Raw genomic sequence first — 17,549 nt, forward strand, 5'->3', positions numbered from 1 at the left:
ATATACTATATGACTCCACGAGGCTGATGTCTAGACGCTTATATGTCATCTGATGAGGGCCTATTGTTGAATAATTCTCCAGGATCTGTATGGTGCTGTTGTGACGTAACGGGTGACATAGTGCAACGTAAAGGTTGCACCAGAATACTGCAGCGACTTTACTGATGCTTAAATATTATTAACGATGTTGCGTGTGGTTTATAACGAGAGTAAACGATATGTTAAGCATCGCCGTTATCCTCGTTGCTGTTGCGCTTCGAACAACGCAGGTTCTTGCGCTGCTGTTGCGTTTCGAATACTCAATCGCACGGTGCCTGTGCGTCGCCGCGTGGGCTCAGAGCCTAATTCCACATCGCTATGGGTCCAATTATGCCTTCACCTTCACATTCTTAGAAAGTTGTAAACATGCCCGGTAATTATTTTTCTTTGCTTTCCGGTGCACACAGTGTAGAACATTGTTGCATCAGTTGCTTTAAGGGAGTGAGACGTAAAGGCCGTAAAACGTTGCATTGCCAGCTCTGCCCGCGAGGCAACGCGCGAATTACGCAAGTCGCGTGCGTTGTCATAAAGCAAGGCGCCGTTGTGCGGACTGCAGAGCTTGCGAGATCAATTTAAATTAGTTTATCGCCAACTGCTCCACGCGTGGTCGCTGCTTCTAGAAGGCGCGTGCGGCGGCGCTCCTCTTAACATCACCATGCGTTCGTTTCTTTCTTTTCTTTTTTTTATGAATTTAAAAGGAAGTATACCGACGCCAGAGAGAACCATGGCCGACCTCTGGGTTTTGTAAGTTTTATCGCCAGGAATCTCGCTTCCTCATTTAGCCTTGAGATTGTTACAGCGGGTGCGCATAAAACAGAAATAAAATGTATGGCGCGCTAACGAAGTGCAGTGCTCCAGTAAAACTGTTTACGAAGAGTCCGAAACTGTTGCAAATGGGGATATTTTTTTCTGTTTATGACGTTGTTGTCTTTCTTTATTATTATATGCTCTTAGTGGGGCTCGGTACTCGGTACTAGAAGCCAAGCTGAGCTTAAGACACCTTGTTTTGCTATCGATTCATTCTTCGCCTTTACCAGATCGGGTAACACTGTAGCCGTAGATGTTAGCATTATTTCTTAATGTATTTAATGCACACTGCCCTGTGTATCTCGAGGTAATGGTTCATGTCGCTCGTATTTTTCACTTCACTGCGGCGTGCGTAGCGGCAGTAATTTATGACAAAAACTGAAAGAAAGAATAGAAACCACATCCTACACTAAGTTATCCATGCTGCTTGGTAAATGTTCAGTGATCCAATGCATTTGAGATCGGGTTCATATGTTCGAGAATTTAACGAAAATTTGTGTTCGTATCAAGTCTTGAGTCGTCACGTCAGCATCAAAAGGACACTTGTAATCTGAACAAGGCATGCTTGTTTGTGACACGTAATAAAATATTTCTTTATTTCTTGTCGATCGCTGCTAGTCATTGCAGAGCATTTCCCGAAAAAAGAAGCGCTGTGTGCGCGTTGCGTGCACGCCACGTGACATCAGCATTCATTGCACCGTGACTTGACAAAAAACTAGGCGTTACCGCCATTTCTTGTACATATGATATACCATTCTTTATAAGCTGCGACAGCAGTAATACCTGTAAACATTTTCGTTCAAGCTCACGAGTGGCGCGGCTTGCTTTGCAAAACAGGTGTCCTTGATTTCGTGCACTACTTTGCTCAACCAATGGCGATGTCTATTGAATACCTAGACTGTGTGCCAGCTCGTTACCTACCTCGAATGCTGGAGTTCTACCATATCATCTCCAACCTCTCCTACATGGATCTCCCAATCTTGGTTGCCACCCCTACACGAATTTGCCACCGAGCTCTCATTCCGAAATGGCACGACTGCGATGCTTCCTCAAGTACACTAACCGGGAGAGACTCAAAGATGTCACCCCTCCTCGTATCTTTAAGAACCTCGCCCTCAGCCGATCTCAGGAGATATTTATTAACAAAATGCTAGCGAACACAGCCACTACCCCCCACATAATTCATCAATGGCAGACTCTTGCTGACCGGAAGAGGGGCATAGCACCAGCTTATCACATTAGCCCACTTCGGAGTTAATAGCGGCTTGGCGCGCGTGATTTAGTGTGTGCCTACCAACCCTCCCCCACCCCCAACCTCCTCATCAGTGGCCTTCGGTCCTCCCTTTGCATAATAAAAGAATCTATCATCATCATCATCATTGAATACCTGTCATTCCTGTTATTCTGTTTTGCATGTTCTACACCACAAAAGTAGGTCCTGGTTTCCGGTACAAAAAGACCAGCGCCTTGGTAAATTTGTAGCGAAATCGCTTACGTGTGATGCTCTCGAGTGTAGGACTACCTGTTACATCAAAACACAGGGCACCTGCAGTGGTGAATTAAGCACTAGCAACCGTGTTATGTGAAACACCTTCGTTTGGGCGCAGTTTCTAAATGCTGTTTATTTTCTCAGCCAGACCCATCGAAAAAGCAGCGAGTAACGTGAGAATGAACGACAAGTTTACATGCACGTTGATATTATATCGGGCTCAAAAGCCTGACGTTGGAGTATATAACATGTGCTATGTAACTTTAGTACTCAAAGTCAGTTTGGCAAATACATTAGTGTTTGGTGCACGTACCAATACGCTGGAGCACCCCGAATACAAATGATGGTCTTCCTCTCGTGACGTTGTGTATTCTTTCTCTCTCTCTCTCTTCCTTTCCTTACAATTCTAACTTTCAAATTCCCCTGTCACTTTCCACAGTGTAGGCTAGCGTACCGGTTATTCTAAACTGGTTAACATCCCTGCCTTTCCTCTCTATCATTTTTTTCTTTCCTTCCTATTTGGCTCATTTGCCACAGCAGCTGCGTAGTTTATTGCTTCATCAGTGCATCTGAATCAGACGCATCAACTGACCATGACGTTTCTTTTGTATATATATTGAGTTTTAAACCACAAAACAAGGGATACGCGAGCTAAGAATCACAAATTATTGCTCTTGGCGCAGGCGCAGCTGGAACTCGTGCGTCCCAGCGATGGTCGGATGCTGGTGGCAACGCTGGTGGCCTGCGGAACCGTGCTTGTTCTCGTGGTGGCCGGATCCGTGGCGTACCTGGTGCGCCGCGCCAGCCTGCGATCCAAGGAGAAGTTGCACGGTCTCGCGCAGCCGGACACCGAACCAAGCCAAGACTATCAGGTGAAACCTTTCAAGGGAACGCACTTGTCTAAGACCTTTCTGCTACTTGTTCCCTTCATTTCGCTTTTTACGTTGAAGCCGTACACGACTAGGAGATGGGAAAATGCGGCGGTCCGTGAGTGCGCAGAAACTTTAATGAATCGGCAATACTATCATACGCTACCCCGAAGGCTCAACGCGCTTGCACTAGTTTCTCTTCAGGTTTTCTCAACATATATTAGCTAGGGATCATACCCGCTGCAGCATGAATGGTTGCCCATGAAATCCTTTAGGTGTTCGTAATATCGTTTCAGCTTGCGTCACCAAACGCAAACTTTAAAGCACAGATCTCTTGAATGGGGGGATAGAGAAGTGTAAAGCTACTACGGAAGACACTTCGATAGATCCCAGTTCGTGATAGACACCGGGGTCGCGTGTACCAGTTTCGTCGGTTAATCATCTGTACGGAGTGCTTGAGCGGTTTTCTTTTCTTTTCTTGTTTTTTTTGTTTCATACATACAACGGTGCACATTTCACACGCAGCACTAACGCTTTAACGTTTGATTCGTACTTCAAGGATCCGCTCGGACACGATGCAATATTTCCCAGCGCAAAGAACAAACCAGGTAGAAGAAAGACACACACGGAGCCGTGTGTCTCTCATTTGCCCGTCTTGTTCATTGCAGAGTGAACGAAACGTACCAATGCAGAAACACCTGCGTACTTAGATTTTGGAGAACGTTAACAAACCACAGGTAGACAATATTAACCTGGAGTCCCTGACTACGGCGGTATTACATCACGTTGCGGTTTTGGCACTCAGACACCCCAGACGCCTTGGTGCGTGGGCACATTCTTTTCGGCCACATATGGTGGCTGTTTTTCCTTCGCATGCAACGACCGCGTTCATTTGTATTTAAACAACGACCGCGTTCATTTGTATTTAAAAAACGTCACTCACAGTAAAGTGGCGCCAGAAAATCGTAATAGTAAACATATAATTAGAGAATGTGACAGGCCAATGACAACGTGTTTTGGGTTGAGGAAACGTTACGAAATCAGCTTCAATGTAGCAGTGTAGCTGCCTAATGTTATCCCTGATGTCGGAATCACAAACGAGCATTGACTGCCGTAGAACTACTGCAGTCTTCCCCATAGAGTTCTCCAGGAAATACTGCAACACGTACACAAACTAAGACAAATTTTTCAGTGTAGTATCCATGGTAATTGGGAAATTTTTAAAGCCGAGCACGCATATTTCAGCGTCAAAGACGAAGCCTGGACCGTACAATACAATTTTAAAACTGGAGGGCGATTTGCAAAATAGTGCGTCTGGTTGCTCAAAATTATGTGAAGATACAGCCGCCTAAGGTGACCTATTAGCAGTACAGTGACATTCCACAGATGTATCGAGAATCGAACCTGGTACGCCCTTCTTATACTTCGGAAATTATTGCACTGGACAATCCGAAGTAGTATACACGGTATCATTCTAGTCTTTCGTTTAAAATGTAGTTTCAGACATAGACGAGTAATATACTGGAATTTGATGTACTACTTGCGGTCGCCTTAAGTGTTGTCTCCTCCAACAGGGTGAGTCAAATATATAAGCATTTTTCTCTACTGCAATCCTCACAACCGAAGACAATCACACAGCTGAAGTATTCCATGACAATGCTAAGGCACAAATGGGAGCTTTAAAAAATTATCAAAGATCGTAAATTGTTAAAAATTCACTATAATGCTTCGTGTTTTGCGAGTTGACACTTTGCGTTTGCTTGTTTTGCTTTCATACGGCTTATTAGTCACTTCACACGCCTTATTCACCAAAAACAAACACAGACACGTTAACGGACAAAGACAAGTTATCATACCGTACAGATTACGCGCACACGAACACACCCGCGCAAGTACATATGCCCCAAACAAGTGGGCTTCTTCTAAGTAACAGTGCTTATGTGGCAAAGCACGCTCTACAGAAAACAACCATTGTAGATGGTGATTTCCATAGTGGCTCTGCTCGTGCATTTTGTTTTAAAACTGAATGAGTGATGGGAAGTTTTCTAATTTATACTGCTCGTATTGGAAGGAAATGTAATGATTCCTTGTTAGTGACCCAGTCTTCCAGGGACTATAGTACTGTGTAACACCTTTTTTGTTCCTATATTTTTTTTTCACTCTACAGTAGAAACGGAGTAGCCGAGATGATATAACATGTCCACAGCAAGTAAATTAGAACAGAACAGAACAGTCATTTCATATTGGCCAGTGCTTGTTACCTGTCAGCAGTCGACGGCGTAATCTTGAAGTACTTTCTGTTACAATTGTTTACTGTAGCGCTGGGACGAGGATTCTCTGCCTCCAAGGTTAGACTGGTTGCTTGGCTATATTCTACCGAGTGTCTGATTGTCTATTTCCTTCGCCTCCGCTTGCTTACAGTTTCTGCCAGAGTTCGAAAACTGCCGATCTGAGACACGTAATCACAATATATGGGAAGACAGGGAAAGCGCAATGTCCTTCTCATAGCTTCGACGAGGCGTCTGGCTTGGGGCCTGGGCGTGAAGTGGCGTCATGCCTTGAATTCTAGAACGATCGAGGCTTTTCGCATTCTGTCGGTTTAAGGCACGTGAGCTGTGTACTCGGCGAGATCTCGCAGTCGGTGTTTGTAAATTGCAACTGGCTCTAGGAAGCTGCGGCGCACGCTGTGTACGCGTACTTTTGAGATACAGCTCATAATGTGCTTCTGCCTCTGAGATTCCTGGCAGTCGGCATTCTCAAAAAATGCGCTTGAAATTTTGTGCGGCTTCATGCCGGAATCAGTGGCGCCTCTTTGGTTTCATCAGCGGCGATATTACCCCGCGCTTGGTGACATCTCTAATCGGCTGCTAGTTTTAACACTTTGGCTGTTCAGCATATTTCACGGTGGGGCTAAGCCTCTTCGTCTAAAGCACGAATGTAGCAGCACTTTATGCCTAAGGCTGAATGCGCAGCCTATTAGTATTGCTGTGCCCTTCTGTTGTTTCCCTTTAGCTGGAGTCTGGGGTTCTGTTCTGTCGCCGGCTGGGAGCGTAGGTCCTTCAGTGTACCTCTGAATATCGCCACGTTGTAGATAATATGTGTTCCTGTTGCGTCCTTTATTGCAGGACTGCATTGGATTCCGATTGCGTGTGAATGGCAGAGAGTTTCAGATTGTCAGCAATGTGTTCCTCGCATTGCATTACGCAATCTACGTCAAGTAGTTTCAATCGAAGTGGACCCTGCAGCTTGGTAATGCACTGAAGGCCTGCTAGCACTTGTCCACGCAAATCTTGGACCAAATTTTCGAAAGACACAGACTGATCCATTCCATTAGGGAGCCTAACTCCACTTCCGAGACTCTTAGTTGGGGTTCCGCTGTCATCTTTAACGTATTAAAGATAAATTTTCGTAACGAAAATGCCAATACAAAAAGCGACACTTATTTGTAAATTTCGTGAATCTCAATACGGTATTCAAATTTTCGCCCATCGAAAGTGCTCTCGTATGCACTGTGTACTCGTCTACTCTTGCGATGACGTGTTCGGCTACCCGAAGTACATGCTGCTTATGCTTACGAAATGGGTTTGTGACTAATGACCCATTTGCTTCTTCAAAAAAAAAAAAAAACAAGGATGGGAAGAGCGCCAATAACGGCCTCATTCCTCCTCCATCATCTGGCTGCTTTAGCATCTGGCACATAGCAGCGGTTCCCCTGCTACTGTCCATCTTTATCTCATCTTCCTATGCATATTCTTAACATCTCACGCACCCTTCTATTTCGAGCATCTCTTTTCGCGGCCTCGCCCGCTAAGACTGCGGCTTCCTCTCGTTTCCTGAAACGCCGCCGCATACTTGGAAAGCCAAAATCAGGGGAGTGTGAGAAGTTTCTTTCTTTCATTCTCACTCCCTCGTCACTCATCCTCGTTTCGTGCGGTCTAGCCACAGGCTTTTCTCCGCTTCTTCTCCAGCACACCCACAATGCCTGTCTTTTTCTTCCCTTTTCTTCTACCTCGGCACGAGCTTGGTGGTCTGCCGTTCCTGGTAGCCATAATTGAAAATCGATGGGCCCTCTGGCCGATCTCTCGGCAGCGGTCATCGTTTCTCTTTCCCTCTTTCCTTCTCTCGGGTCGCGTTATTAGGGACAGCTTCTCCATCGCATATTCCCGCCTGTGTGTGTGTGTGTGCTGCGGCTGCCGACGAGTGTGTGGTGTATGCTGCTGCTGCTGCTGCTGCTGCCGATTCTCGTCCCAAATTGGCGCATTCCGGCATCATCACCAACACCATCCTTCCTCCTCCACCTTTGATCCTACTCTTCTTCCCTTTGGTTCCCCCCGATATACACGGCCGCAGGCCTCGTCTGTGACGTGGTCAGTGCCACGGCCCAGATTGCGCGGGCAGAGCCAGACAATTCTCAGCGCGTGTGCTACCCGCGTTGTAGTACTTGCCTCCAATCAATACCCTGAGATTCTAGCTTGAGCAAGCAGCTCTGTAACCACTGTTCTCTCTCATTCTCTCTCTCTGCTTTCTTTCTCTTTTTCTTCTTCTTCTCTTTGGCCAATTTGTTTTCTGGACAGCTGCTCGCCACGCGACTTACTGGGTCCCATTACGGATCTCTGCCAAGGCTGCATTCATAGAACATCCGACGTTCTGTTTTTGTTACAGCGACGGGAAAAATGTGTACACTGAAAAAAAAGTACATGTGTTTAAATGCGAGATGTATTTAAAGTTTAGTTCGTCACGGTGGTACAATGGTTACGATACTCGGCTGCTGACCAAAAAGTCGTGAATTCGATCCATACCACTACGATCGCATTTCGATGGAGTCGAAATACTAGAGGTTCGTGCACTGTGCGATGTGATTGCCTGGTAAATAATACCACATGGTCGAAGTTTTCGAAGCCCTACACTACGGTGTGCGTCATAATCCTATGCTGACTATCGCTCGTAAGACCCCACATATTATTAGGTCTTTACTGCTTATCTGTTTACATTATCATCCAATAGCACAAGGCGAAATAATGACCTAAATCGACGCATACCGTCACCGTAATTGTAAGTCGCAACTGGTTTACCGGTTACAAGCGTAGTCTCTCGGTCGTCAACCTCCGCATAAAGAAAACGCACACCTCCTAAAACCGCCTCTTTGCTTCTACAGCGTCGGATGCGCGTCTTTAACGACTTCCACGTAAATTAATTACGCTCTAACGTATTTTTCTACGCATAAAGCGTTTCAGTCGTAGCACAGAACGACATTATTGTCTTTTTTCTTTCTTTAAATGTCACGATTCTAGAAGATATTATAAATCGTTCCTCGCTACTCTCTCAATCTTCTCGCTCGAGCGAACATTCAACCGGCGCAGCCAAAATGCGGGCGCGCTTCCTCACGCTTTCATCTGTAAAACAAACGGCTCGGTTCCAAGCGCCGTCGCGTGCAATCCCACAGACAAACCGATAAACTACAAAAAGGAAACACACACACGCACACAGTTCAACACCATAGAGGAAGGTTCGTTCAGAGACGAACACTCGCAACAGGAGGCATCGTGCGGGCGCACAAATGGGCTTTTGAGAAAACCTGTTTCATCTCCGTGGGACCGGCGCATCGCCTTCGAAGAGCAACACGCCGGAAAGCTTCGCCACTGTTTAACTCGAACAAACAAAAAAAAACGCAAAAATCGACCACAGTTGAAGGCGGAAAGAAAGACGTCGTAAAAGAAGGTACGCATGGGAAAAAACGTGAGCTGCGAATGAAGAATATTGAGTTAGGAATAGGAAGAAATGGTGCTTGATGGCAACGGAGGCGAGGGGAATGGAGACGAGGTGGTGGTGTGGGCGCCAGCACCCGAAACCGTGCGTACGGAGTAGGGAAGGCAATTGAAAAAAGGTAGATACAGAAAAGTAGAGGACGTGTAAACAAATTTCATATTGCGCATTACACAATGCCTACTCGCGTGGGCGAAGTTCGGGGAGAGGTTCTCTCGGATGGGCTCTTCCAATTTAGAGCTGGGCTCTCGCGTATAGTCTGGCAGGAACACGCTCCTTCTCGTTCGCAACTGTTGTCTTTTGCCTCCTCCGTATTGCCCGCTCTTTTGTCTGAGGGGGAGGGGTAGAGCTTGATTCATTTTCGTCTTTCTCCTCTCCCTCTTCTTTTCCGCACTTCCCCGCCGCCGCCGCTACCACGCAGGACACGCAAAACGCCGTTTCGCCATTTCCTCTTCTCAGAGCCATTTGTTTCCCGTCGCCGAAAACGAAATAAACGGCCGGCGCTCGCTTTTCTATCGTTTCTTTTTGTTTGCTTGTTTGTTTTATTTGTTTTGAAACGTGAATTAGACGTTTTGACACGAACGGGCGCCGTGTAGGGAACCGCAACCTATCATTTTTTGTTAAGGTCGTGGGTGTTTTTTTTTTTTTTTTTTGGAAAAGTGTAGACGATGGTTTTCAGATGGTACGGCTGCACTTGGTCATGGAAGTCAGTCGCTGTACTTGAACGAAAGAGCGGAAATCAGGTAAATGGAGACTTTTGCGCCCACTAACCTTCCAAATCTCTCCCCCTCTCTCTCTCTGTCTCGTTCTCTTGCTGTTGCTTTGAATGTATGGTTTTGCCCTAACAGCTTTCGCTTGTCGTTCATGGTGCGTTTTTTTTTTCTTCTTACGTGTAGACGGCAGTCGTGACCGGGGGAGCGCAATAAAACAATCTTACCTTGCGAAATCCGATGTTTTACATAAATGTGTTATTCCCATTTTTCTCGCCACAGTAATTACATTTTCTTTACAATAAACAATAGACTGGGCTTTCTTTTTTTTATTTTTTCTTCTTTTATTTTATTTTATTTTATTTTTTTTTTGCCTTGAGGGTTGGCGTATGACAAATGTCATGCCAGGTTTCGAGTGTTCTTTTGTTTTTTCCACCGTAAAGAAATAGAGAGAGAGGCGGGGAATAAAAAAAGGGAAAAAATAGGTGCGCGCATTTCTCAGAACAGTCTTTTTTTCTGTTTGCTACCGTACATTTATAAAATAAGGTGAATATGACAGAAACGGATTTATTCATTTATTTAGAAGAACCTACATCGCCCGAATACGTTGTTGTAGGTGGGTCCAAAGTTAAAAAAAATGCGCGCACAAGCAATGGACATAATGATGACCCGCACAGCAAGCTGCCTGTACATAACCGCCCTCCCCCCTTCCAGAACAAAAAGCGAAACACTGACGCAATAGAAAAAGAATCAAGACAAATTGGTGTAAAAATGAACATGTGTCTTAACAAGGAGACTCAAATGTGTTAGAGAAGCAAGGCATCAGAAAATTTCATAGGGGTTTCATTCCAAGCACTAATAATATAAGGAAACAATTATAATATGAATAGAGCAAGACGGCATTTATGTTCCCTACACTTTTTTTTCTACGATCACGCCTTGGTGGTACATAAAATGACTGTTTGATCCACGTATTTTTATCTATTACTGTTTCATCATTAAAAATGCTAAAGATAAACTTAGGCCTTTGCAGTTCGCAACGATCCTGTAATTGTTTCAAGCCGTGATCCGCGAGCTTCATATCATGAAACCATATGGTCACAAATCTCACGGCTTTTTTTTCTGCATCCTTTCCAAGTTACATTTTATTACGGCTTTAAAGGGGTCCCATGCAACACAAGCCTATTCTAAAATCGTTCTCACGTAAGTTAAACACAAGGTTTCTTTCAACTTCTTCGGCGCATGTTCCAAATGTCTTCAAAAAAAAAGAATGCAGCAACTTCGAAGCCTTCGCAGAAACTTTATCAGCGTGACAAATTCAATGCAATGTGGAAGTGAATGTGATATCAAACTATTTGACATCGTGAGACCCTATAAACAGATGGAATTTCAGGACATGCGAACTGTCTGTCGGTTTTCTTTATTAGTAAATCTAACGTGGAGACACTTTGCTAAATTTAGGATCATGTGCCAGTTAACGCACCAACACGAAACTTTTTTTTTTTTGAGATCGGACTGTGATGCGGCAATGTGACTAACACATTTCACGGGATAATACAACAGACAGTCATCAGCGTAGAATCTTATAGCATATGTAAGATCATTCGGAAGATCAAAAGTGGAAGTTAAGAACAGCAAGAGACCCAGACTCGAGCTCTGTGATACGTCTGATAGCACATGTGTAGTTGACGTGGACCGTAATATTTATAACCCCACACTGTTCGCTGTCTGTCATATAGTGCTTCAACCATTCTAGCAAATATTTTGATACTCCCAGGAAGGACACCTTAAAAGGGAGGAGCTAAGGTGGCACTACGTCGAAGGTGTTTCTAAAATCAAGAAAAACGGCGTCCACTTGTGCGCTTTATCTAAACTTATGGCTGTGTCGTGTACGAACTCAGTTCATCGGGTTGTACGAGTGAACCCCGCGCGAAAACCGTGTTGGGATGGATGAAAATAATTATCGTTTCGAAGATTTTTCATAAGGCACGAATGAAATGGTGTGCTCAAGTATCTTATAACACACTGAGGTTAGCGATAAACTGTAAATACATATCTATACTCGATCACCGTCTTTGTGTATGGGCGCAATATTTGTTATTTTACAATCCCGTGGAAGAGGGACCGCATGAAAGGGACCTCGCGGTCATAAATAGCTCCTCCGTGCCTTTAGTCGAAAGCCCGTGCACGTGTTAGCAGCTGAAATGTTAGCCCCGCGGTCATCGGAGATGTCGGCCCCGTTGGTAGCATGTACTCGAGAACGTCCACTTTTGCACAGCATATTGTCAACACAATTCTGTTCATCGATCGAGTTTTGCAACAACAAACTACGGCGAGCGAAAATAGCCCACTTGTTTCATCCTAATGATTTCCTTGTTCAATACTCTATGCGCAGTACAAGAAACATCGTTAAGTTTTATGGTTCTTGCAGCCCCAAGCATCGGGGTCACGTCAGGTTTTGGGCCGAATGTTCACTGCGATTTGGCTATTACAAATTCTACAGCTCCCTATGAAGCAGCAGCTTTCGTGATGAGATGTCGTGCGCCACAAAACTCGGAATTTCTTGAAGAGATCGGTGCGCATCGACACTCTCTCTAGAGCCGATTGTTCTGACCTCCACTACTTCAGTGCTTCTTCAGCAGCCACAAATGATCTCTCTCTCTCTTTTGTTCTCTGTATAGAATAAATAATGACAAAGTCGAGCAACCTTACAAACGCCGGGGAAATAGGCACACGAAAGATTAATGACTAAGTAGAATAAATGGGCGTCTAGATGTCCGCGTTAGGGATCCTCGATTGAAAGCTTTGCCGTCCAGTTTACAGCGTAAAAAAAAAACTTATCAGCTGCCCTACCTCGAGGAAACCGTTCATTCGTCCTGTGTCTCAATAAAACTTCTAACACCGCACGAATCTTCCGGAATCTTTTCAGTAATATTGTTTCTCTCTGTTTCAAGATAGTCCCACGTAAGTGTATTATCAAATATTTCGTTCAAGGGCAGTAATTCGACAAAAAAAGATAATACTAATAAGAAAAAAAACCTGCGTTTCGTAGTCGCAAGCAAGCTCCATGCTGCCAACAACACACGTAGGACGAAGGTCGTGACCTTCTTCGTCACAGCTGGACAAATTAGTATAATGCTAATCGCAAAAACTTTTAGATGAGAGACAGCTACAAAGACGGACGTCTCTTGTGTAAAAGTTTTGCGCTTATCATTTTTAGTATGAAGGCGTATTAGTCGTTAAAAAGATGCACGCAGAAGAAGACGAGGGCGACAATACAGGCGGCACTTCCAATAGGATTTATTTGTGTCAGGATACATGGAAATAAATCCTGACACAAATAAATTCAGTTTGAAGTTCCGCCCGTGTGGTCGTCCTCGTCTTCTTCTGTGTGCGTCTCTTTCGCAACAAATGTGCCTTCAAACACAGACCAACAAAGCCAAAAACAAATTCTCCTCAAGCACACTGTTTAGTATGATGGACCAACTAGCTCGAACCCTCACGTTGTCGGTTTAATGATTTCCATAAACTGACACAGACACAGAAATAGGTATCATCGAGTGAACGTTTCGTTCGCACACAATACAGTGAGAGGACCGCGCCAAAAGGCCACACATCGCATCTGCACTCTGCGCTATAATACGCAAGCCTGTCTCACACGCCGCGTCACAATGACGGGACGGGGCGAAAACCCGGAGATAAATGCGCACGAGCGAGGGGGGGGGGGGGGCTCTCACCCTGTTTCGGAATCGGCCAAATTGTTGCCTCTGGCGTCCGGCGCCCATTTGTCAGGCTTCTCCGGAAGAAGCGAGAAAGGGAGGAAGAAAAATAATATAAGAGGTAGCTAGGACAGGGTAACGAAGGGAGTGCCGCGGCGGTTAGGTCTCTCTGACAGTAATCAGAACCGCGATTCCTTTTTTTTTTTTTTTTTGCCTCCCCTGGCGCCTACCGTGGCGACCGGCGCCGGCGGCGCTCCCCTAGCTGTGCTAGAGAGCTTCTCTGAGCTCTCCCTCTGGCTTCAATCGCTGCTCCCTCTATCGGCTACCGCCGGAGGCTCATCTGTATCTGCCCGGCTGTCAGGTCGCCAGCCTTGTTTCCTCGTTCTTTTGGGTCGCTGTCGTCGTTTGCTTTTGCCCCTGGTTTTCTATTTTGCTCCTCTTATTGGCAATCAGTTATGGCCGGGGCAATGACGAACCGCGCCTGCAGTTCTGTTTAATGTATATGGTTGATTGTACATAGATACCGCGGTTATATAAAGAAGAGTTTTGATTTCGTAGAAAGGGGGCGATGGAAAAGAAGAAACACCAATCCTTGTTGCGCAATATTCGTCGAAGTTACCGCGAACATCGCACACCGAAGTGACACCACGACCTCTACCTTTGTTCGAGTAAGTGTATCGGAACTAGATGTTGAAAAAATTTCGTCACAGTCTGCTTTTCTTTTGCTTTTTTAAAATGTTACTGCGCTCAAAGCTACGAAGTGCTCGCTTTTGTTACCAAACAGGGCAGTGCACTAGAACAGCGTACCTCAAGTACATCTATATGGCCGAAGAAAAGAAGTGTTAATTTTAAGGGCTCGTTTTTTCTTTGTTATAAATAATATTAATGAGCACTAACAGACAACAATGCCAAGGAAGTATAGGGGATGTTATTAGTAGTAAATGTGAGGTAAATGTGAAGAAAGAAAAGTGGACGAAAAGATAACTTGCCGCGGGCAGGCACCGAACCTGCGACCTTCGAATAACGCGTTCGATGCTCTACCAACTGAGCTACCGCGGCGGCCATCCCCCGGTCCACTTTAGAGGGTATATATGTACATTTTGTACAAAAAGAGTGTTCCACAATCGCCGTCATGGCTACCGGCGGCGCTGACTGACGCTCCCACGTTTAAATGTACATATATACCCTATAAAGTGGACGGGGAGGTGACCGCCGCGGTAGCTCAGTTGGTAGAGCATCGAACGCGTTATTCGAAGGTCGCAGGTTCGGTCCCTACCCGTGGCAAGTTATCTTTTCGACCAATTTTCTTTCTTCACATTTACCTTACATTTACTACTAATAACATCCCCTATACTTCCTTGGCATTGTTGTCTGTTAGTGCTCATCTATATGGCCGAGTTATCAGTGATAGAAATCGATATGGTCCTCTGCTACCTGCTCTCTAGCAACTTTGGCACACGTCAAAACTTCTGTTTACCCTGCACTTGCTCTTGCCGTCTTGTCATCACCCAAATTAGAGGTTCTTTAAAAAAACGACAATAAGGACTCACCAAGAGTCCGCGCTTGCGCACCTAACTGAAGATTTCACGTTCATAAGATATTCGCAAGTTCCTCTGAAGGTCGTCAGGCATCTTCTCCTCTTTTAGACTTGTGTCGCGAGGAAATTTTGCGCTTGAATCGCCCGAGATAAAGCGAAAGAGAAAAAACGAACCACTCAGTGCATGGAACTCGAACCCGAAGTTTTCTGCTGCAGGCCGGAAATCTATTCAAATCTTCAGTTAAGAAGTATGGCAGACAGCTCAGTCACTGGACTGAGAATGAACGAGGCTATTGCTGTTTTTTTAAGTATTTTTGATGTGTTCGCTGCAGCACCCGTATTTCTCATATTATGGTGTCTCGGTTGGAACGACGTTTATTTGGTCGTGAACTCGGGAGTGAACAAGCGCCATGGACACGATGATGATGAGCACACCCGAAGACGATGAAGACGGATAGACAGACAGATAATGATGATTACAATAATATACAAATGAGGATGAAACACATAATAAATGCCTACAACATGCTTATTTTTGACCGTTACATTATGTTGGTTATCTTGCTTTTCTGTGTTCTTGTTGTTTTTCGTTTTTGTAATCTTTTATTTCTTTATGCTTTGCTTGCTTACTTATTTCACTCTTATTTCTGCAGCATTTCTTTCTTTTCTTTGTATTCGTTTCGGTCAGAAACAGTACACACGACATCGCACGTCATCGTTCCATATTGCCAAATGTCGGTGGAAGCGGCCTGGAAAGACATTGCCTTCAAAATATCGTTGATTTACCTCCCCTGTACCTCGCTGCGACCACATTCAGCTCTCTCGCTTCGCACTAAACGTGCGCAGAACAACAATTCGGCCTTCGCTTCGCAGCGACTGCCAACCTAGCGGATGTTGCAACGAAATGTCGTGGCGTCGGCACCAACCATCGCGTGCGGGCTTTGCTTCTGCTACAGGTGCACGGTGACCTTACGAGCCTTGACACAGCGTGCAATTAGGCGACGCATCCGTGAACCTTAGAACTCCGGTATGCTGAGTATAACACTTGATTACAGGACGCCCTTTAAAAGCCTTTGAAACCATCTGGGGCGATTCTTGAGACCGTTGTCCGTGTAACACCACTGTTGTCTCTGAAAAAAGAAAAAAGAGAGACGACCCTAAATCTTGACTCGGGTGTCTCGTAATTGCAGTCTCTCGAAGCAGAACCATCGATTTTGTAAGAGTTTTGTTTTTTAAGCGCATTGTCCCATTATGCGGAAAACCTGAATTAAGTGCTCGACCGGAAGCGCTTGGGGGAGAGACAAGAGGGTCACTCGTTGCCTTATTATTGTGATTATCTATATTGGATTCAACAGCCTGCTTTCCAAGGTGTTACCTCACGTGCATCAAGGCTCGACGCTCAACAGCGAGAATAACAACATCAGAAAAATAAAGCGCACCAGAAATCTACCGCGGAATAAAGCTTTACACATCAACCTGCAGTGTTTGTAGAAGGCGCTGGGAACCGGAGTTCAGCGCACAAAGCACGCTCGCAAAGGTGAGAGGACGAGGGAGCGCAATTCTCAGTTTTTTTCGTAAGCGTGACGCAGCCGCGTTGTAAATCGTTATCCTCAACGAGTCAACGTGCTTTCGGTCCCGCGCTGGGCAGCGGTTAGGAGATTGAGCGCGTCGGGTTTGTTTAGACGAGCCGCGCCGTGGAGGGAGCGCACGATGTAGTCAGCATACGCGCGGTACCGCCTCGCCGGCAGTTCGTGCGAGCCCCCATTCGCTGCTACGTTGTGTAAGCACGCCTCACTGTCGACCCTCGGGGACTGTTTTACAAGATTATAAAAGCGTCGACGTCATGATCGCTTCTGACGATGTTCCCTTTTGTACCACGTTATTTGTGTTCTCTGTTTGCGTATCTAAGGAAGTGCGTCTTCCAAAATTTCAGCAAGCAAACATAGTAGACACGTACAGGCACGCAGGTCCACATAAATATAAACAAACACACGCGCACACAAACAAAAATGAAAGAGCAAGCGCACCTAAGTGCAACTGTTGCAGGGCTTCACCGCCGCAACTTGAACAGAGTTAAGCGACTGCCTTAGGATTACGTTTTTATCTGCTTGTGGAGATTATTTGATAATGCACTGTTTCAATCGGTTCAAAACGCTGAATTTCGCTGCGTTTGTTCTCCGGGCAGGTAGAACGGAGACCGGGAGAGCTAGCCAGTACACCGATTGATAAGACTGTGCGTTGAAGAAAAACACTGCACTTAATGCCGCCTACACAGACCACGTGAAAAATCACTCGTTAAATTAGGTCTTTTGATAAGTCCCCGATCCCATGTCTTTCATATAAGCTTTGACGGTGGTCCCCCTATCCTCTTCCCTCCATAAAGTTACTAAATGAATTGCTGAGTGCTTTTATATGTACTTGAGATTGATAAGACGTCGAATATGTAGCCAACGGGAGTATTGTATGTAGAGCCAACTACAGACCACTTGCAGCCGGCTTGACTCTTCGGCAGGCGCATCTATGAAGCATTTTTAAGGTATTTAGTAAGTCCAACCGCAAAAGTTTGCTTTCACTATAGCTTAGGTTTCATCTCTTCTTTGTGGTCCGTCCTGGTTC

The 17,549-nt window shown here is 45.3% G+C and overlaps 1 protein-coding gene across 1 annotated transcript in view; it reads left to right on the plus strand.

Moving 5' to 3' along the window:
* LOC119387660 (receptor-type tyrosine-protein phosphatase N2) overlaps positions 1-17,549 on the plus strand; it is a 580,933-nt gene that overhangs the window by 471,790 nt on the left and 91,594 nt on the right. Inside the window, exon 14 of the mRNA XM_037655122.2 lies at positions 3,019-3,207. Coding sequence (XP_037511050.1) covers positions 3,019-3,207 — 189 coding nt within the window. The remainder of the gene's footprint in view (positions 1-3,018; positions 3,208-17,549) is intronic.

The sequence above is a fragment of the Rhipicephalus sanguineus genome, chromosome 3 (assembly GCF_013339695.2).
Source record: "Rhipicephalus sanguineus isolate Rsan-2018 chromosome 3, BIME_Rsan_1.4, whole genome shotgun sequence".
NCBI classification, from domain to species: Eukaryota; Metazoa; Arthropoda; class Arachnida; order Ixodida; family Ixodidae; genus Rhipicephalus; species Rhipicephalus sanguineus.